Source organism: Leptopilina heterotoma, unplaced genomic scaffold (assembly GCF_015476425.1).
Source record: "Leptopilina heterotoma isolate Lh14 unplaced genomic scaffold, ASM1547642v1 Lhet_70, whole genome shotgun sequence".
NCBI lineage: Eukaryota > Metazoa > Arthropoda > Insecta > Hymenoptera > Figitidae > Leptopilina > Leptopilina heterotoma.
The window spans coordinates 1,675,609-1,698,955 of NW_025111162.1; the positions used below are offsets into that span (position 1 = coordinate 1,675,609).

Genomic DNA, 23,347 nt, shown 5'->3' on the forward strand with positions numbered 1-23,347 from the left:
CCAAGTATCACTATCGTCTCTATGGTATCTATAGACAATTAATTTGTTGTGTTTCTTTTTAATTCATGGCTTTCCCAACTTTGCAAAAATTATTATTTTCTTTCTAAAACAACATACTAATTTTCGTTAGTTTCCTTATGAAGAACTGTAAAATATATACTGAATGAGTGTTTTTGATAGTCTCAATAGCAATTTCTATAACCTATGTCGTTTTTCCCTTGAATCTAACCTAACATACTAAAATGTCTCACCAGTTTTAAGAATTAGTGGTATCACCCCTGTCCGTCTTTCCCAGAAAGTAGTCAGCTTAGTGGTTTGCACTTTAATGTGCAAAAAAGTTCCTCGAGATGGCGCAGTACTCACTACTCGTCAGCAATATTCGTTACCTCATTCATTATTGTATTTGTTGTGTTGAAATCGGTTAGAAATCTCAACTAAATTTTATAAAAAAATGTGAAAGTAAAAAAAGTATTAACATTAAAAACTATTTTAATGTTGTAAAAAGAGCATATTGTTTAAAAAGTGAAAATGTTTTTAATAAGTAGCCGGCAAAGCTTGCCTTAGTTTAAAAATTTTAAAAAAAGTTTAAAACTTTTAAATTAAATTTTAAATTTAAATTTATTTATAATTATTTATTTAATTAATTTTTTTTTTTTTTTTTAATTAAATTAAATTTGAGTCTAAATAATAACCATTACAATAGAGACAAGGTGTATTTTCCACTTTACCATCGCGCAATTGATGATTTAACCTGACAAGCTTTTTCTTTTTGGTCACTCTTATTTTATTCAGTCTTCATTTAAGTAGTTTTTTTTAACTTATCTTATTTCTCTTTTCTTTTGCTTCATTTGTGTACCCCGTTTTGCCCCACTTTCTCATATCCCATCTTTCCCGTACCTACGAAATTGAATAAAACGATTAATTACTACAATTTACGATTCAACAAAGAAAAAAAACATATGCTTCCCTTCTTCTGTAACCCTTGCCAGTTATAAATAATTTTATATAGTTCATTAACTGTTATTATTAAATAATAAACACCTCCTAAAAAAGTGAAAAAATCACAAGAAAATCGTCAAAAATAGTTTTTTTAGTAAAACTGATAAAATATTTCTTCTCATGGCTTTTAGGTTTTGTAAACAAGAAACTATCATCTCGGTGCAGTATTATGTAAAATATAATCGCGATTGGTTAATTCGTTTGTTAAATAGGGCCGGTACCCCGTCTTGCTTTACTCTCCCCTACTGTAAAAGTTCAAAAAAATTTAAACTGAACGTTTAATGTAAATTGAATAAATACCTCCTTTATGGGCACTAACGTTTCAGAAATAGTTCGGTAAAACTTTCTTGACTTGCCTAAAGTGTTAGTTTTCTGGATTGAAATACTTTATTTCAAGTGTCTCGCAGTCAAATGAAAGACTTTCACACTAATAGTTGATTTTTCCAACTTATTTAGACTTAATTAATAATAATTTTATTATTATTTAAATTAAAATTCAATTAATTAATTATTTTAATCACTTATTAATTGCCAAATATGTAATAAATGCTTTTAAATTATATAAAAAGAAAATATAAAAGAGCAATAACATACAGGGAAAAAAATTTCCTGTGAAAATTACAAGATTTCCTGTGCCATCTATGAACGGCGGTTGTAGTATCCACAAACGGCTGAGTTTGGGAAATACACAAACCAGAATGAGTCTTGTCACAAACTTCAGTTTATGATTCAACAGCTTAAACAGTCACGCAGAAGACGACAAGCAGACGTTCACTTGAATTTTCTTGCGCATGCGTGGATTTCTTGGTGTTATAACAGATTGGTTTGTGGTACACACAAACCAGCTTGTTGGAAACACAAAACTCGCCTGCATAAAGCACAACTTAACCTATTTGTATATTTTACGAAAAAGTTTGTGTTTTCTATAAGAAATTTTTTTCCGTGTACTTATTTTTTTAACATAATTTATTCATTGTAATTAAATATGAATAATAGTAAGTAAGTAAGCAAACAAGCAAGCAAGTAACTAACTGAGCAAGTAAACATAAGTAAGTAAGCAAAAAGAAAATAAATAAGTAAGCAATTAAACATAAGTAAGTAATTAAGTATGTAAGTAAGTAAATAAGTATGTATAGGTAAGACAGTAAGCAAGTAAGCAAAAAGGAAGTAACTTGCTTGCTTACTAGCTTACTTCCTTATTTGCATACTTACTTGCTTATTTCCTTCTTGCTTACTTTCTTACCTACTTATTTGCTTACTTGCTTGTTTCCTTCTTTCTTACTTGCTTATTTCCTTCCTGCATACTTCCTGCCTTATTTGCTTACTTCCTAATTTCCTTCTTGCTTACTTACTCACGGAAAAAAATTTCTTATAGAAAACACAAACTTTTTCGTAAAATATACAAATAGGTTAAGTTGTGCTTTATGCAGGCGAGTTTTGTGTTTCCAACAAGCTGGTTTGCGTGTACCACAAACCAATCTGTTATAACACCAAGAAATCCACGCATGCGCAAGAAAATTCAAGTGAACGTCTGCTTTTCGTCTGCTGCGTGACTGTTTAGCTGTTGAATCATAAACTGAAGTTTGTGACAAGACTCATTCTGGTTTGTGTATTTCCCAAACTCGGCCGTTTGTGGATACTACAACCGCCGTTCATAGATGGCACAGGAAATCTTGTAATTTTCACAGGAAATTTTTTTCCGTGCTTGTTTCCATCCTGCTTACTTACTTCCTTATTTGCTTACTTTCTTATTTCCTTCTTGATTACTTTCTTATTTGCTTACTTTCTTATTTCCTTTTCGCTTTTTAATACCTCACAATTATTATTTAATATTTCAGAAAGATTAATTTTCTATTAATTAATTTAATAATTTACAACTTGCACATTTTATTCAAAATATGTATATTTTTAATTTTTAACACAAAAATTTAAGAATAATAAGGATTTCCATAAATTATTGTTTTATTCCATTAAATAGGGGTCAGTTTCCCAAAATTATCACTTACTTTAAAGAAATTTCAGTTTTACCAAAGAGTGCAATTTTATGATTTTTAAAAATGTTGGGGAATTGTGGGATACTGCTTAAATTGAGTTCAAAATTAAAAGTAACAATGAAATATATTTATTACATGGTTAGAAATATTAAAAATGTTAAAAATGTTTAATTATTAGTTTAAAATTCGAAAAGAAAAAGTAAGAGAATGAAATTAATCGGAATCACAATTAATTAATTACAAATTTTTAAATAAACAGCTTTATCGCTTGAATCGCAATGAAACGAATTGTTTTTGTTAAATTAATATTGCTATGAGTGATTTTAGTAATATGTACCTCCATTGTGCAATTAAATCGCCAAAAACAATCAATAAATACTTCCCTAAAAAAAGTGGCCCACAATTCCCCAAATGCTTCATTTTACAAAAAGCTTTGTATTATTTATTCATTTTAATGTGACGCAAAGTTTTTTTTTGAAGTCAAAGTACCAATCCCACACAATAATTAAAAAAATATTTTTTATAATTTATTCTTGAAAATACTTGTAAAAACAATAAAAACATGAAGGTCCAAAATAAATATTTGAATGCAATTTTTCAGGTGATTTTTGTTTACGGTTTATAGGTAATTATAAAGCATTGTAAAGTAATGAAATGCTAATGAAAAATTTACTTTGGATGAACAAAAAAAAAAATAAACGAAAAAATTGGATGATTAAACTTATAAATATTATTAAATAATTGAGGTAGCCCACAATTCCCCAATCTCCCCTACAAATTTAAACATTTTTCTTTACAATAATAAAAACAAAATTTAAAAATATTTCATAAATTGACCTTGAATATAGTTAGAAATGATTCATTAACATAAATAATTTTTAATTTTGTACAACGATAGTTTATTAGTTTGAATCTTTCTCACAAGCAGTGAACTAAAATTAAGATTAATATTTATAAGGACAGTTCAAACTTTCTGAAGCATTAATGTAAAGTGTGCGATGTGAGTATTGGCGATTCAAACAGTTCAAGCAGCGCCACTGTTGAAACTAATATAATATGCAGGACAGCTGGTCTATGTTTCTGTTTGTTTACTTAAACTTTGTAATGATTTTAATAAAATAATTTATTTAATTGTATAATATACAGTTTATTTATTAAAATAATTATAAAGTTTAAGTAAACAAACAGAAACATAGACCATCTGTCCTGCATACATTAGTTCCAACAGTGTCGCTGCTTGAACTATTTGAATCGCCAATTAGTGTATGTGTTTAGAATGTACTGTAGGCAGGTGTATCAATTAGTATTTGTTCGTAAACAATTGTAGGGGGTTTATGTAGAGATTGAAGTAGATAAATTGAGAGTTACGGCAGTATTAATATAGATCTACTGAAGTAACATTATTTTTTATTTTTGTTCTTCAAGTTTTACCGAACATTCAGTAAATTGCAACTGATTCCATTTTACCGAAGACTTTATCTTACGTTTTACCGAACTATTCAATAAATTGCAACTCGTCAGTTTTACCGAAGACTTTATCTTACGTTTTACCGAACTATTCAATAAATATAAATGTAGCGAGCACTTAGCTTACGTTTTACCGAACTGTAAGTGAAGCGCTAATACATGTATCATAAGGTTTATGATTTTTACATTATTTTTCAATGCAATTTCTTTTATAATCTAGTTCTTGAAAAATTACTGTTTCGACAGTTTATCCCAGTTTTACCAAACTAAATTCAGTAAAATTTCAGGAATAAATTTTCTCCGTGTAGATAGTCTGTGTAAGTAGTAAAAACTAGTTTATGTCAGACAGGTATTAATGATTTTTAATAATAAAAAATTAAATAATAAAAATAATAGATTAATAGATTCGTTAAAGAATAAAATTAAGGTGAATTTGCAATTTTAAAAATATCAAAATTTGATAAAATTTGAATTATTTTTGAACGAATAGTAATTAATTAGTAGTTACCTGACTAGGACTGCAGACTGAACCAGGAGTTAATGTGCAGGGTGTTTCATCGGTTGGTGGATATCGACGTTGAGGGAAGCAACACGAGTCCTTGCAATCTTCTTCCCATCCACAATCGCACTCCTCTCCATCCTCGACAACTCCATTTCCACATAACGATGCCTGGGGCTCTAAAAATTCACAAAAGAAAGCCGATTTTCAATTTAATTCTTTTTCATGTTCATCAAACTCTTTTCCTATTATAATAGAATAGAAAGAGACTCATCCTCTTGTGTCAAGAACAAGTGGTTTTATTCTAATTGAATATTTATTACAATTTTCTGTTATATTACATATTAAATTTTTTCTAAAAGTAGTTTTCGTTTGAAAATTATTTTTAAACGTTCGTATACAGGTAATTAACTTCTTCTCTTTCTCTCTCTCCCTTGGGTTTAAATATATTTTTATTTTGTTTAAATTTTTCTTTTATAATTTCAAAATTTTTTATTTTTTTATTTTATTTATTACTTGCTGTTTTATTTATTAATTCTAATTTTCTTTTCACTTAATTCTTTTTCATTTAGTAATTTCATTTTTTATTCTTTTATTACTAAAGTTTTAGTGAAAAATTAATTGACTCTAGAAAATTTGTAAAATTAGGAAGACATTTTGGATAATGATTTGGTGATTTAATTTGTGAAGAAAGTGTGTCTCGGGGGACGCATCTTTGACAAGTATATCATTAAATGTCAAATGGGTTTTGGTTAAGCTGGGGGACGAGCGTTAAAGCCAAGTTAACAAGCCAATGGAACAACTATTATCGTCGGCTTTGCATACAGGCGACATCCTCTGTTCTCCAATTCCCTCACAACCTTTGTGCAGATATATACATGCAGATATGTATTATATATATATATATAATATACAACATATACGTATACATATATTTAGTAGTGTACATGGGTTGTATAGGTTGCAAATATATGTGACCTGGTCTATGAAAAGGGGGACCTTACGTGTCAAAAAATCATTTTTTACTTTTTTGTTGATTCGGATAGCGTTTGAAACGCTCTTTAAGATGGTGAAAACCAAAAAATCATAAGTTGATTGGAAGTTTAAAAAAAAGTTTTTAAGTTAAAAGAAACAAGAGTAAAAATACGAAAAAACTGCCCAATGGGAAAAAACCATTGGCGCATTAATGGCCCAATAATGGGAGCCACTATTCCATTATTGTCCCATTTTTGGCACCCAATAATGGACCACTAATGGTAAAATCGTGGGATGTCCACGCCGGTAAGTAATTGTATGTAGTTCGCTCAACGCTCCGTAGGAGGTGTTGTTTCAAACTCTTTCGCAACTAACATGAAATTTGAAAAGTATATAAGGAGGCAGCATTCTCACGAATATTTGTGGAATTTTATTCTGCCCGTCCTCTCCTATTTTTGCACTGATGGATGTGAGGTAAATAATTTTTAGACTCTGAACGAAAGGGTTATTCACATTTCGATGTGATAGAAAATAATAACCATTTCTATAAAATAATTAATTAAAAAAATTATTATTTTTAATAATAATAAATAATAATAATAATAATAAATAAAATAATTATTAAATAAATAAATTTATTATTTAATAAAATTTAATAAAAATTTTTTTTATTATTATTGGTTTTATAATGGCAGCCAATAATGTGCCAATAACGGTTGCCAATTATTGGCATCGGCGTGGACATCCCACGATTTTACCATTAGTGGTCCATTATTGGGTGCCAATAATAAACCTAAAGAAAACCAATGGCTTCCAATATTGGTCCATTAATGCACCAATGGTAGACTAATGGCTATTTCCCATTGGGTGATTTTTCGTTATTATACAAATTAAAATAACGAAGACGATAATTTTTTATTATTTAGAAAAGTTGACAGTTTCTTTGACAACTGTCAGCAGTTAAAATTCAAATTTGATATCATATTCGTAATCAGCGACCTCAGAAACCTTATTACTGTCTTTTTTACAAAAAACGATCACTTTTTAGAGAAGTTGACAGCTGTCAACTGTCAAATTGTCAATTTAACATCATATTCGTAATCGGCGGCCTCGAAAACCCTTACAAACATGTGTCACTTATTTATACTTATTTTTGCAAGTTAGAAAACTTAGATTATTTTTTCTATATTTGGGGAGTTTGTTATTAATTTATATAAACAATTATTAAAAAAAAATTTTCATTACTTGTTTGTTATTTATTTAGATACTGTGATTCACGGTGAAGAAAATAAGCCTAAATTTATTAAAAAATATTAATATTTAAAAAAGTTACAAGGGTTTTTCTAAGTTAAACTTTAACTGCTGTTTTCTCGAAAACTTGTTTTCGCACGTAAGGTCCCTTTTCACTGTCCAGGTCACATATATGTCATACAGCTAGACCATCACTCAACTAAAACAGAATCGATCTGCTCCAGCTGGGCTCTTGTAGCTTTCGCAAAATGGATGACATTATCGAACTTGACACATAAATATCGTTCCAGTCAACCAACATATTATATAATTATACACACATATAAATAAATAGTTTTTGCCTCAGTAGTGATATAAGAAATTTACAATTTTATTATAATATGGAAATTTCATACATATAGGGGAGCGTGGGGTAATGGGAGCTTTTAAATTTCACGTACTTAGAAGCCTTAAAATTCGCTGCAATGTCTAGAAAATCTTTTACAACCTTTATTTATATCATTCGAAAATAAACGATCACTTTCTTGACAAATTTTTAGTAAACACAAGAGAAAATGTATTTTTTGAGTTTTTGTTATTAAATGCAAAATATTTACAAACATCACAATAAGTAGTTAAAATCGTATTATTTAGTTATATTTTTTTATTATGTTATATAGATGTATAAAAATCGAGATAATAATAAAATTTGTTTATATTTTTATTTCTTTATACAAATTTTGGCCTGTAAGAATTATGTGGGGTAATGGGAGAATTAGTGTCAGCCCACAGAATGTTCGTTACCATGTTACGGCTTTCGTTACTTCTTTGAAAATTGTAAAAGATATCACCTTATGAAAAAACTGTTAATTAAAAAATAATTTTTAGTGGAAAAAATGTAAAACTTAAATTTTTTATTCAATTATAATTTACACTGAGAAAACATATAGTCAAACTTAGAGGGTTAGGTTTCGGGTGTTAAGCCTGACTCTCTGGAAAGTTAACTTTTCCCTCCGACTTAGTCAAATTGATCATCGGTGTGTCTATTTATTCCTCCGAGAGGGTTACGAAAAAGTTAACCTCAAATATAGTCTGATTGTATATCCCTCCAGATAGTTAGTTGAATACTCCATTTTTCTCCGTGTAGGAAAGAATTTATTCTAAGTCTAAAGTTTTGGCTTTATTGTAAGTATTAACACTTTTTTCTATTAGAAAACTAAAAATATTCCTAAAAAATAAAAAATTTTAAATTTCAAGTGAAAGATCCCAATACGCTACAAATTGGGTGATGGTAGAAAATGAATTTTTTTTTTCAATTTTACTTTCTCTTTTTAAGTTTCTAATTAAACATAATTAAAGATAAATAACGAAATAAGTAGAAAATGACGAAAACAATATATTATTATAAAGATAAGTTGGTTTTTTTTAATAATTTTCCTTAAGGGGCTCTAATTCCCCCACGCTCCCCTAATATTGTTTTGTACATTCATTTATATTTGATATAAAATTAATTCAAAATATCTTATCTTATATTATATTAAAATATTTCCTCCGTCCACAAAATTTTTCGTTCAACGTTTTCAGCAATATGTACACTAAAAAAAAAAATATAATATATGTATATTATATTATTAATCTCCCTATATTACAAAAAGATATCGCCGTTGACGCCGCTGCCGCTGTTTCAAGATTTTGTGACCTAAAGGTCACGAGTTGATCTGTAGCTTATCTGACCTCAAAATTTAGGTCAATTTTAAGGCCAGTTTTAACCTACAGATCAAAAATTGACAAACAATACCCTCTGCCCTCACAATTTAGGTCGATTTTAACGCCAGTTTTGACCTAAACGTGAAAAATTGACAAACAATTTCCTCTGCCCTCAAAATTTAGTTCAAATTTAAGGGAAGTTTTAATTTACAGGTCAAAAATTGACAAACAGTTCCCTCTGCCTTCAAAATTTAGGTCAATTTTAAGGGCAGTTTTAACCTACAGGTCAAAAGTTGACAAACTAATCCCTCTCCCCTCAAAATTTAGGTCAATTTTAAGGGCAGTTTTCATCTACACCGCAAATATTGTCGAGAAAACTCCCCCTGACCTGACATTCCCTCAAAATTTAGGTTAAATTTTACATATTTTTTAACCTACACATCGAAAAAACACATCTATATGTCCTCGACATTCATTCGTGTCACAAAAATCATCGTAAACAAGTTGGGCTGCCTTTTTTTCCATGTTACTTACGATATTTTTTATTCCTAATGCACAAAAGTGGCGATTCCATATAGCAGACGGCAGAGAGTAAAAGTCATTCACTTGTTCGACTTGTATGAACATGTCGTTCATTTTCTGTCGTTCAAAAAAATGAATGACTTTACTCCCGTCGTCAGCTATCTGAAACCGCCATTTTGTGCATGCACGGAAAAAATCGATGATATTTTAACCGACTAATCGAAGACTCTCGGATATGAACAAATAATTATGGAGTTTTGTAAATACTCTTCGATTTTCGCAGAAATTCTCGAAAAAAGTCGAGGATTTTTTAGAAACCTAGTGCGGAAAAAAGTTGCTGAATTATTGTAATACTTTGATAGGAAGTTTCTTCGACGAGTCGAGGAAAATGGTGGTCACAAAAAAGCTCAAACTCTCAAGCGATAAACGTAATGTAACACTGTTTATTCTACCGTTTCCAATGTACTACCTATTTATGACAATTGATTAACAAGACTTTGAATTATTATTAATATTGTTTATTGTGTTGATATAAGCAAATATATTAAACAATTTAAATTTGAAGTTAAGATAAATAAAATAATGACAGTAGTAATATAATAAATAATCGTTAAAATTTTTTAAAAATAAATTAAGGACGTTAAAGATTATTTAACTAAATTTAGACTAAATGTAGTCTATTTCTTCGATAACTCGTAATATAACTTCTAATACACTTTACTCTATATCCAAGAGTCTTTTAAAAATTCGGGGAAACTTTGAGCGAATAATTTTTTCCGTGTGTGGGATAAAAATATGTGTTTTATAATATGTATATATGAATGGGCATTTTAATAGTTTTTATTCACGTACTGTAAAAATGTAACGTTGAATTGTACAGCTTTAGACATTGAAAAGAAGTGACCAAAGTGTAATAGTACATTATGCAACAAGGGAGGTAAGTCCGAGTTTATGTACCGAGCACAATATTGAAAAACGAGTCGTAGCACGAGCGAAGACGAGTTTTTCAATATTGTGCGAGGTCATAAACGAGGTTACCTCCCTTGTTGCATACTTTGCTTTAACAACAAAGGCGTATTATGGTTACTCTATGCTACGTGTACCGGTGCATGCTAAGTTCTCCCATATAACCCAACTGGTCAATAAAGTAACCATTATCTCCCTAGGGCTATTATGGTTACTTTATTGACTGCTAGATTATAAGGGGGAACTTAGTACGCGCCTGTACAGGTAGATAAAGTGACCATAATAGGCCTGAGTTGTATAAAATTAAAATATACACGGAGAAAGTTTGTTCCTTATATTTTACCGAATTTTTCAATAAAGTTGGGATATAGTGGTATAATCGTAATTTTTAATAATTTTTAAATTATTTTTTCAGTAATAGTATTTAAAATTTAATGTGATATCTTTATTCCTTACAAGCTGAATAATAGTAAGTAAGCAAGCAAGAAGGAAATAAATAAGTAAGCAATTAAACAAGTAAGTTTGTAAGTAAGTTAAGCAAATAAGTAGGTAAGAAAGTAAGCATATAGGTCTACAGCAGTAACATTATTTTTTATTTTTGTTCTTTAAGTTTTACCGAACTATTCAGTAAACTACAACTCGTCAGTTTTACCGAACACTTTATCTTAGGGGAAAGGCTTGCCGGTTTTTGCACTTGAGTTATTTTTTATTCTAGAAGTGCCATAATTAAAAACGCGACTAATATTGTTGTCAAATTTCATTATTTATTTATTTATTTAATAACATAACGGGACATGCCCTTTCGTACATTACGTACTCCCTAATTCTAAGAGTTACATTTGTTACATATAAAAACAGATACAATATGAAGGTTGGCGCTTCGAAAGTTTAAGTTCGGTATAGATGTAAAACACCGTTGTAGTGTAATAATGAAAATAAAGTAATATAATTAGACATTTTTGTTTTTCCACTGAGTCCATTAGAAAGTTAGTTATTGTAGTGAATCTTACAGTTTAATAGAAGAATATCAAAATAATATTAATAAATGACAAATTTGTATCTCTATCCGAATTAATTTTAAACAATTAGTAAAAATTATATGAAAAATATAATTAAAAATTCTGAATGAAATAAGATGTTTAAAACGGTCTAGAAACTGTAAGAATATATAGAAATTCAAAAAGTAACATAAAAAATGAGGAGGGTATTATACACATTTTTTGCTTAACAAAATGTCATTTTGAGAAATAAATTACAATACTCTAAAGGAGTTTAACTTAAAAAAAACCATACACAAAAAGTTTGCTGAATACATTTAAACACTGAAGAGAATGATGACAGAAGAATTAATCCAAAACCAGGGGCTGGAGTTGGATTGGCCAACTGTTTACCCGCCTATCTGAAGTGTGAGAGTAGAAGTACGTTTACGGGGAGGGATTTTAATAATTGTGGGGACTCCACGACGAAAAACCAAAGAAATGTTTGCTTCTCCCTCTCGTCGACGCACGGCTAACTGCTCCTTTACTCTCCTAATCTCGTCCCTCTACATCTTCGTTTTGTCATTCGACAACCATAGATTCTCCAAGTCCGATGAATTTACAGAGTCTCTTTTAGCAGCCACGAACGATCGCAAAATCGCCTGTGCCCTCTCCTCCGTCGCACATACGATTTTCACCGGGCGTGGCTTTTGAGAGACCTGCGCACTAGCACCAATTCTGAATGTTCGAATTCCATCAAGATCAGCTGATTTAGTAAACTTTTTAAATTTGTTGCTGACAACTGCTTTCAAGGTGTTAGAGTCTGTGTTAGGTGTTTTATCTTCAGGAAGATTAAATAGAACTAAGTTACACTTTCTTTCTGACCGATCCACTATTTCATAAATACAGGCATTAATCTCGACTGTTGGATTGTCCAACATTGAACATCCCGCCTCAATCTTGTCAATTCTTTCCTCAACCAAAGCAAGACGATTCGTCAAATCAACCACTCTACCCTCCATATTTATTACTCTGGAAAGTGTCTCATCCAATTTGACATTTACTTCCTTAAAATTCTCATTCATTGTAGAGACATTACGAGATATTGTTAACGTCATCTGATTTAAGGCGTCCACAATAGTATCCAAATTGACAGCAGAGTTTGAGAATTGTGAGTCAGCTGACGGGGACAATGACCTCGGCTTACAGCAATTAAAAAAACGATCCGTCAGGCAAAGTAGAGGTCTGTATTGCACAGCTCCGATGGTAAGGAAGTTTACATTTAGAACAAAACGTAGGAATAGCACGTGCAATATCTTTACCACACTTTGTACACTTCTGAATATATATACTGCAGATGCCATTATTAATTTACTAGAAAGTACCAATTAGTTAAAATGAGAAGTTCACAAAAAAGAATTGCAAATTGCAAACTCACTTTAATGAAAGAAAACCTTGTCAATGAACGAATGTCCTAAATGAGGTTAGGATATGTAGACCCAAGTTTACAATAAATAATGCAGGATTTAAGTGAAAAAGTCACAAAATATAAAATCAGGAGAGCACCACAATATGAAGACACTCCACAAAAAAATTAAACCGAACTTATAAACCGGTTAAACTATATAAAAAAGCCGAGACACGCAGAAACATGTGCTCAAAAGCCGCCACCTACCGGCGAAAATTGAGTGTAATGTTGTGTAATGTTGTCAATATCAGTCGCGTTTATAATTATGACACTTCTAGAATAAATAAAAATGCAAGTGCGAAAACCTGCAAGCTATGGCAACCTGCAAGTCAGACAAATAATATTTATGTAATTTTTTATACTGAAATAATTTTAATATATTTTTCTACTGTTCTTGAAACTACTACGAATATTAGGTTTTATCAAATTTGAAAAAAGTAGAAAAAAAAGAATTGACTTCTCGTAAATTCTCATGTAGGTATTTTTTGAAAAGAGAGAAAAAACCTTATAGAAACAAAAGAAAATATGTAGCATTGTAAACTTGGTTAGCTGAGGGTTCATTATTTTCTCCAGTATAGTGTTCAAACTTGAATAAAGTTTTACTATAGTGAACAAGGTTTACCACTCAAGATGGGTTTTGTTGAAATGGACAACTGTGATTTACTTGATGCAAGATAAAATAACTACGAGACTTTTAACGAAAGCCACTCTATTTTTGCTAACTGAAACAACATTCACATACATATGCGCGGTGAAATAAGTAAATCGAAAAGTCAATTAAGAGCCAAATGAAATAAAATGTTAATAATGAAAAATTGTTGAATAGGGACGCATGATTATTCCCCAAATGTCATTTTTCCGAAATGTCATTTTACCGAACTGCACTTTTGCGAATAGTCATTTTTGCGAGAAGCCAATTTTGCGAAATGTCACTTTTGCGAATTGTCATTTTTGCGGAAAGCTATTTTTGCGAATTGTCATTTTTGCGAATGGCCATTTTTACGAATTGTCAATTTTCTGAAAAGTCATTTTTGCGAATCGTCATTTTTACGATTTGTCAATTTTTCGAAAACTCATTTTTACGAAAAGACATTTTTGTGAAATGTCATTTTTGCGAAAAGCCATTTTTGCGAAAAGTCATTGTTACGAATTGCCATTTTTGCGAATGGTCATTTTAAAGAAATGACATTTTTGCGAATTGTCACTTTTGCGAATCGCCATTTTTACGAATAGCCATTTTTACGAATTGTCATTTTTGCGAATAATCATTTTTGCGAAATGTCATTTTTACGAATTGTCATTTTTGCGAATTGTCATTTTTGCGAAAAGCTATTTTTGCGAATTGTCATTTTTGCAAATCGACATTTTTACGAATTGTCAATTTTCCGAAAAGTCAATTTTTGCGAATCGCCATTTTTACGAATTGTCATTTTTCCGAAAAGTCATTTTTGCGAATTGTCATTTTTGCGAAAAATACAATAGTGAATTTATAGACCTACAAGTTTTCTATTGTATTTTTCGCAAAAATGACAATTCGCAAAAATGACTTTTAGGAAATTTGACAATTCGTAAAAATGTCGATTCGCAAAAATGACTTTGCGGAAAATTGACAATTCGTAAAAATGGCGATTCGCAAAAATAACTTTTTGGAAAATTGACAATTCGTAAAAATGGCGATTCGCAAAAATGACAATTCGCAAAAATATCTTTTCGAAAAAATGACAATTCGCAAAAGTGGCATTTCGCAAAATTGGCTTTTCGCAAAAATGAGTATTCGCAAAAGTGCAGTTCGGTAAAATGACATTTCGGAAAAATGACATTTGGGGAATAATCATGCGCCCCTGTTGAATATAATATTTCTTTTTTTCTTTTTCTTCAAAAGGAAAATAAGGGACCATCCATAAACCACGTAGCCTGTTTTTTGGGGGGAGGGGGTTCGGTAATGTGCTACGTTAGACCACATGGGGGGAGGGAGGGTTTTTTAGTCTGAGCAACGTAGCTTTGTATTTTTATTTGACATACATTTTTTTTAAATTACGCGGGCAGCTCGAAAGTCAAGTCCAGAAATATATGTGGACGTCCACATGAAAAGGGTCCATTTTAACACTATTGGAGTTATCTATATGGGCGTATTCCTGGCAAAAGTTGGAAAATTTTGAGTGGTCTTAGAACTTTTTTGGTTAAAAATTCGCTGAGTTACGAATTTAAAAGTTTAGAACGCCAAAAACCTCATTTCGAGAAAAACGGTTACCTTGAAGATATAAAACCAACAGGTTTTAAATTTTTAAAACCATCCCCCCCCCTCTTAATTTTGAAAATACGAAAAACTTTTTTTTTCTAAAAAGGACAGTTTTTCTATTAAAGAACCATTTTTTAACAAGATTAATTATTAGGTACAGTTTAATTGTGTCATTTGAAGAAAAAGGATAGATATTAAACTTATTTAAAAATTTTTGACAGTTTCTATTATGAAAAAATTAACGTAATATTCAAATTTTCAATTCGACAATTACGAAAAAAAGACTCTAACATCAATATCTCTGGTTCTTCTGGCAAGTTATTCAGATAAGAATTGTTTACAGTCCAGGATACCTTAAAGATGAAAAATCAAGAGGTTTTAAATTTTTTCCACACCTCTATTTTTAAAATACGGATTAATTTTGCAAATGACCGCCAAAATGGGCCCTTTTCAATTTTCTAAAGAACCAATGAAATCAAACAGTTAAATTATCGATAAATTAATGAAAACCGCATGAGTCGACTTGTCAAAACATGTAGATTGATAATAAAAAATTTTTAAAAATTAAGATTTTGCTCCAAAATTACTAAATTGTGATTATCTCGAAAACTAGAACCGACAATATAGGCCCTTTTCATGTGGACGTCCACATATATTGATAAAATATATAGTGATAAAAAAATTTACATATGTATAGAAAAATATCGATTAAAATTAAGAATTAGTCTTGTATCAAACTCTTACTTGTCAAAGAAAAAAATAAACTGTGATTTAAAAACATTTAATATTGTTTACTATGTTTCAATACGATTTTATTGATTATTTTTAGAAAAGAGAATTTAATATTCATAAAAAAAGAAAAAAGCTACGTTCCATTAGGTAGGGGGGGAGGGGGTTCGGTAATATGCTACGTTAAGCTACGTGGGGGAGGGGAGGGGTCGAAAAGTTCAAAAATCGGAGCTACGTGGTTTATGGATGGTCCCTAATCAAAAGTTGCTAAAAAAGAAAAAAATCTAATTTGACGCAAAAATTTATCAATTAAATATAAACATATTATTTGAAGAATAGGTGCATTTGTTTTTTGCAAACTCGAAAATAATTAATTTTCGATTCGACTCTATCGTTCTATACAAATTCAGTCATTCATTTTTGCTATCAACAAGAAAAGCTCACTGCTCACATTACTGAATATCCATCATAGAAAATTTAATCGTAAACGTATGAATTAAAAAAAATTAAATAAAACACAGTTTTCTTGAATATGGGTTAGGTATTTGCGTACAGCACGTGCGCTGTTTATAGGCATCTTCTCCCCCGAAGATGAATACCAGCTACACATGCTGTGATTGGTTACTTAGTGATCCGGATCACTTTTCGTATGCTGTGATTGGTTACTGAGTGATCCGGATCATGATCCGTGAACATGCCGAAAACACCCAACCCAGCAAACACTGTTACAGATCTGTTACAGAACTGTGACAAATAATTAAAGAACATGTTCTGTAACTGGTGACTCACAGGGGACTCACTGGATACGCAAAATGTCGTAGTCAGGGGGATGTCACAGTTAAGTAACAGATCTGTAACATGGTGACAAAGATACTTGTCACAGTTCTAGAACAGTTACAAATATATGTTACTCATATCTGTCATTAAAAAATATTTAAATTAAAATTAAAAAAATATTCCACGCTGTTCTCGCATGTCATACATACCCAGAATGTTTATACATGTCGAAGAAAATTTGTTTTGCTATTTATTTAAATATTTACAATCACGAGGTCTCGAACGCAAGACGCAGCTAGGAGTGGATTAGAAATCAAACGCTCTACCAACTGCGCCACGGAGGCTCATGAAAGGAAGTTTAGAATTTACATATATAACGAAAAAACTATGAAAATGTATTTTGTAACTTGAAAAAGGATACTGTGTTTGCAACAATAGTATAATTATGTTATGTATAATATACATTATATTTAATAATGTTAATTGAAAAATGTAAATTTTCAAAGTAACAAGTATAAGGAAAGGCTTAAAAATTAATTTTTAAATAAAAGATTAAAGCAATAAATTTAAGCTTAATTAATGAAATTTCTAAATTTTTAGAACAAATTTATATTCTATAACTTTTCATTTAAATATAAATAGATTTTACAAAATAATAAATTTTCCTGCTATTACGCGTATTATCTAGTATTATAGGGTATTACACGGAGAAAAATTATTTTTAATGATTACAATAGTCTACATTACAGCTCGGATATGTGACCACTTTTTGGAATGATTACGAAGACTATGTAATATGTTAAGAATTTAGTAGGAACGATTACTATATAGCTGTTGTAAGGGATACCTTTATGTTTGTACTCCTTACAACAGCTATAGTAATCATAACAAAAAGTGGTCTCATATCCGAGCAGTAATATAGACTATTGTAATCAGTACAAATAAATTTTTCTCCGTGTACAGAACTATTACAGGGTATTACTGATTATTACCTCTATAATATGTGGTACTACACTGACGTAATAATGCTCTATTACACTCTATTGCGTGACTCATACGGGAGGAGCGTACACGTTAATAATTCACAAGTAAATACCCCCTCGATTACATTACATGCACCATTAAAACATTTATGAGACTTTTATACATAATACACTGAGAAAACTGGATAGTCAAACTTAGAGGGTTATGTTTTGAGTGTTAAGCCTGATTCTGTGGATAGTTAAGTTTTCCCTCCGAGTTTGTCAAATTAATCATCGGAGTGTCTATTTATCCCTCCGAGATTGTTACGAAAAACTTAACCTCAAATATAGTCTGTTTGTCCCTCCAGATAGTTAGTTGAATACTCCAGTTTTCTCCGTGTAATATTGTTTAAATAGTCACCAGAAGAATAATAAAACTGAAGAAAATTTAAAGATAGAGTAAAAAATGCTACTAATAGTATTATAAAAGAAATAAGAAAGCAATTTGTTGTCAATAATTACTATATAGGTATTTTTTATAAAGTATTATGAATTATATTATATTAAAAATTATATGAACTACACCACATTGTTCGGACATATTTCCAGAACTAGATTAGAACGACAGTTGTTAGTTTTAGTTATTTATGACTTTGGCATTATAGAATTGACACGTAACGTTGTTACAGAAATGTTCTTAATTGTAATTGCAAGTATATTACAGAACTGCATTGCAACAGATGATTAGACCAGTTACATAACAATGTTCCTACACAGTTATAGGACAAGGTTGGAACAACCGTTACAGAAAATGTGTGACATTAAAGTTATGTAACTCTTACATCACATTGTGATAAAACTGTGACATAAGCATAATACAGAAATATTCTGTAACTAACTTGTAACTATGTTCTAGAACTCTGTTACAATCAGGTAATATCACAGATCTATAACTAGTTAGGAACAACTGTTCTATAACACTGTGACCTCACTGTTATAGAATACTTATATAACGTGTTTGCTGGGAATGCATAGACAGCAGGGCGTGGCCACTAGTGGGCAGCTACTGCACAAATTTTTTTCCTGTGTGATTAAGATTTTATTATACAGCAACATAGTTTTGTCGAAAGAACTCATTTTTTGATAAAACTGCGAATTTTTCATCTTTAATTGTGAATAACTCTATAAATTCTCATACAGTTTATACTTTGTATAGACCAATCGATTCGTCTTGATGCAAAGAATAAGGTTTTATTATATATTAACTTCAATAACCCACTTAAAAAATGTTTTTTAGTAAATAGTCAAAAAAAATTTATTTTTTGAGAATTTTTCAAAGTCTATCAATCCATTTCGAGATATTTTTATGATAAATATACCTGTCAAATTTTAGCCAAATTCGTTAAAACCTCTTCGAGTTATCATGCTCACAAAAAACGAGATCCACATACACACATACATTCACACATATACATACATCCGGACAATTGTTCAGGGTCTTATATAACATAGTCTTATATAGGGTAAGTCCGGGGGAGATGACCATAGTTTTTTTAAAATACTGCAAAAATTATAAAAAAGCGATTTATGTTTAAACTTTTATTGATAATTAAACATTGAACACTTAACTTCAAAGAAACGAAAAATAAAATATTTTCATTAGAACAATCTCAAAATTTACATTTTGTAAAAAGTGCATTTGGCCATCTCTCCCGGAATGTCCGGGTGAGATGGCCACATGTGTGCGGGAGAGGTGGTCAATGCTTATAATGTTTTACTTTTAGCTTAAACTTCATTTTTAATCGTTCAAATTACTTTTCTCTTATTCTGGTCACATTTTGAACATTTATCATGGGATTGAGTGCACTTTTTATGTAGCCAAAAATTACAAATACAATCTTCAATCAATGTCGTTTGTTTGTAACTTTCGAGTTTCGACTCAACCTACAAATATAACAATTTGTTGTTTACATTTATTAGTAGTCTCAAAAGGTTGAATAATATCCTATAATAAGGGATATTTCTTTACAAATTCTGTAAAATATTTCAACTGGCCATCCCTAGAAGAAAATTTGTTTAAAGGATTTTTAAATATTTTGTAAATTAAACGACTACAAAGCTTCCTTCACGAGGAAGCAAAACTGCAAAAAGTTGCTTTTTTATGTTAGGAAATATTTATTAATTCCTGCGGGTGGCAGATAACCTCCAAATAAAACACAAGGAATATTAGAAAGAGATTAAAGAAATATTGTTTATTGAAAATAACTGATGAAATATATTATATTTAAGTGAACACTGACAATTATAGAAAAATAATATATATTAACGACAATTAGAATTAAATCAAACGCCACTTTTAGGCCGCACGCACGCACTCGTCGCTCTCGACTTTCTTAAGGCCTTTCTCCAATAGGTTTTAAAAAGTGTGGGAATGACTGCGTTGCGTTTGATTTTAGCATGTGTTGCTATAGCAACCGACGCAGACACAGAGTTTTGGGAACCTATTGGAGAAAGGCCTTTAAGGCCTTTCTCCAATAGGTTTTAAAAAGTGTGCGTTCGTTGTCGCAGTCGTCTTCGCTAGGCCTCACACCTTAATCCGCATTCATACTCGTTTACAATCATTAAGCCTAATTCACATTCAAACTAATATTCTTCGCCTAACATTTACAAAATTACTTACTTTTTATGCATACAAATAATTAATTTTTCTATAAAATAATTAAAGCCGATAAAATTGTACGTAAATTAAAAAAATCGAACAAGTGCGAGTTAAACAGGAACAAAAATCACCTGAAAAATTGCATTCAAATATTTATTTTGGGCCTTTATGTTTTTATTATTTTTACAAGGATTTTCAAGAATAAATTATGAAAAATATTTTTTTTAATTATTGTCTGGCATTGATACTTTGATTCCAAAAAGAAATTTTGTATCAAATTAAAATAAATAAATAGTACAAAGCTTTTTGTAAAATGAAGCATTTGGGGAATTGTGGGCCACTTTTTTTAGGGAATTATTTATTGCTTGTTTTTGGCGATTTAATTGCACAAAGCAGGTACATATTATTAAAATCACTGATAGTTAAAGTAATTTAACAAAAACAATTCGATTCATGCGATAAAAATGTTCACTTAAAAATTTGTAATTAATGGAGCCTATTTTACCCAGTGAGAAATTGCCAATAGACTTTAATCGGTCCAATATCGGTCCAATATTGGTTGCCGTGCTGGGCGCCGATTGACTCCCAATATTGGACCAATATGGGCTGATGCTTGGGATGTAACGGGTTCGCCAAGCATCGGTTGTTAATATTGGTTCAATATTGGCAACCAAGAGAAAAAATTTTTTTAAATAAATTTTTTTAATTAAGTAATAATAATAAAAAATTAATGTTTATAATTTTTGTTTAATATATATTTATTTGTTTAATTATTTATTTTTAATAATTCATGTAAATAATAAATAATTTATTATTTATAAATTATAATTATTTAAAAATGCAGCAGCTATTAGGAAATAGCATTCTGCAAAAAAATTCTATCATTGAAAAATCAATGATAGGCGAGAGATATCTGCGTCATTAAGGTCATGTTATTCAGTGGTCACGTGTTTCCATAGTGAAGTATATGGAGCACGTGACCACTGAATAACATGACCTTAAATAGATTCGCAGATGATAGGCAAGAGATATCTGCGTCATTAAACAGATTCGCAGATATACTCTGGTCTCGCGACGAATTTCTCGATACTTATATACACTGGAGTCGCCGTGTCAGTTGCGAGAACGGTTACAGCGTCCCTCTTTCGGCAGAGATAAGAATTGTCACGTAAACTGCGGGTATAATAAGGCCGTCGGTAAAGCGATTTAGCAGTTTACGTGACAATTCTTATCTCTGCCGAAAGAGGGACGCTGTAACCGTTCTCGCAACTGACACGGCGATTCCAGTGTATATAAGTATCGAGAGATTCGTCGCGAGACCAGAGTATATCTGCGAATCTATTTAATGACGCGGATATCTCTCGCCTATCATTGATTTTTCAATGATAGAATTTTTTTGCAGAATGCTATTTCGATTATTTCCTAATAGTTGCTGCATTTTTAAATAATTATAATTTATAAATAATAAATTATTTATTATTTACATGAATTATTAAAAATAAATAATTAAACAAATAAATATATTAAACAAAAATTATAAACATTAATTTTTTATTATTATTATTTAATTAAAAAAATTTATTTAAAAAAATTTTTTTCTCTTGGTTGCCAATTTTCGGCCAATATTGGACCAATATTAACAACCGATGCTTGGCGAACCCGTTACATCCCAAGCATCAGCCCATATTGGTCCAATATTGGGAGCCTTTATTGGACCGATGATTGGTCTCTTGGCTCCCAATATTGGACCGATATTGGACCGGTAAGAAATTTCTCACTGGGTACTTGTCTAAATTGTGATTCCGATTAATTTCATTTTCTTACTTTTTCTTTTCTAATTTTAAACTAATAATTAAACATTTATAACATTTTTAATATTTCTAACCATTTAATAAATGTATTTCATCGTTATTTTTTATTTTAAAATCAATTTAGGCAGTCGCCCACAATTCCTCAACATTTTTTAAAATCATAAAAACTTGCACTCTTTGGTAAAACTGAAATTTCTTTAAGGTAAGTGATAATTTTGGGAAACTGACTATGATGTATGTTAGTTTATCCCTCCTACAGACACGAAAAATTTGAAAAAAGAAATTTTGTGTGTAAGATATTGAGCTTAAAAAAAGTGTGGCCCACAATTCCCCAATCTCCCTTACTAAAAATAATTAATCAATAATAATTTATTATTATATTACTATGATATACCTGTTAATTAATAATTAACGATAATAATAATAATGACAATTATTGTCGAGGGTGAACCAATTTCTCGAGTCAACAAATTCTGTTTTTGCTTTAAACATGGAATTTCAATTTAAGTGTGAAAAATAATTAGTGTTATGGTTTTTAAGAGTTATAAATGTCAAAAATAATACACAAATAAATTAAACATTTTAGGCAATATTTTTGGTTATCACCATGATAACATCGACTTAAGACATCCCTCGAGGCCAATTTTTGAGTTTTTAATTGTCTATAATTTTTATTTTCAATCAAAGTTAACAAATTAACACAATTTTTTAAAAACGGACGTTTATTTTCTTATTCCGGTACTGCACATGCTCTAAATTAGTTCAAATTAATCCAATATTATCAGCAGACAATTAAAAAACCATAAAGTAATTTATTTCAATTGTTATTAACAAAATTAATTAACAAATAGTTAACTTTGATTCCTCTCCAATAAAAAATTTTTTTTCACATTTTCTTTTTAATTTTAGTTCATTTAAAGAATATTTTTCCTTTATGATTAAAAAATAACTTATTTAAATTGTTATAAACAATATTAATTAACAAATAGTTAACTTATGATCCTGTCCAACAAAAATTTTTTTTACAAATTTTCTTTTTTACTTAGATTTATTTAAAGAATATATGTCTTTTTTTATTATAATATAACTTATTTAAATATTTAATATTATATATCCGTGGTCTTATAACATTATCTAAAAAAAAGGTAAACGTGAAAAAAAATTTTAATCAAAAAGGGCAAATATTCTTTAAATGGACTTAAATTAAAAAAAGAATGTGAAAAATTTTTTTAGTGGAAATAGGAATCAATGTTAACTATGTATTTGTTAATTAATATTGTTTATTACAATTTAAATAAGTTATTTTATAATCAAAAAGGACAAATATTCTTTAAATGAACTAAAATTAAAGAAAGGTGAAAAAAAC

General features: G+C 29.9%; 1 protein-coding gene across 8 annotated transcripts in view; it reads right to left on the reverse strand.

Moving 5' to 3' along the window:
- Window positions 1–23,347, reverse strand: part of LOC122510570 (disintegrin and metalloproteinase domain-containing protein 10) — a 1,090,443-nt gene that overhangs the window by 97,297 nt on the left and 969,799 nt on the right. For all 8 annotated transcript variants that reach the window (XM_043625327.1, XM_043625328.1, XM_043625329.1 and 5 more), the window contains one exon: window positions 4,969–5,138. In XM_043625327.1, coding sequence (XP_043481262.1) covers window positions 4,969–5,138 — 170 coding nt within the window. The remainder of the gene's footprint in view (window positions 1–4,968; window positions 5,139–23,347) is intronic.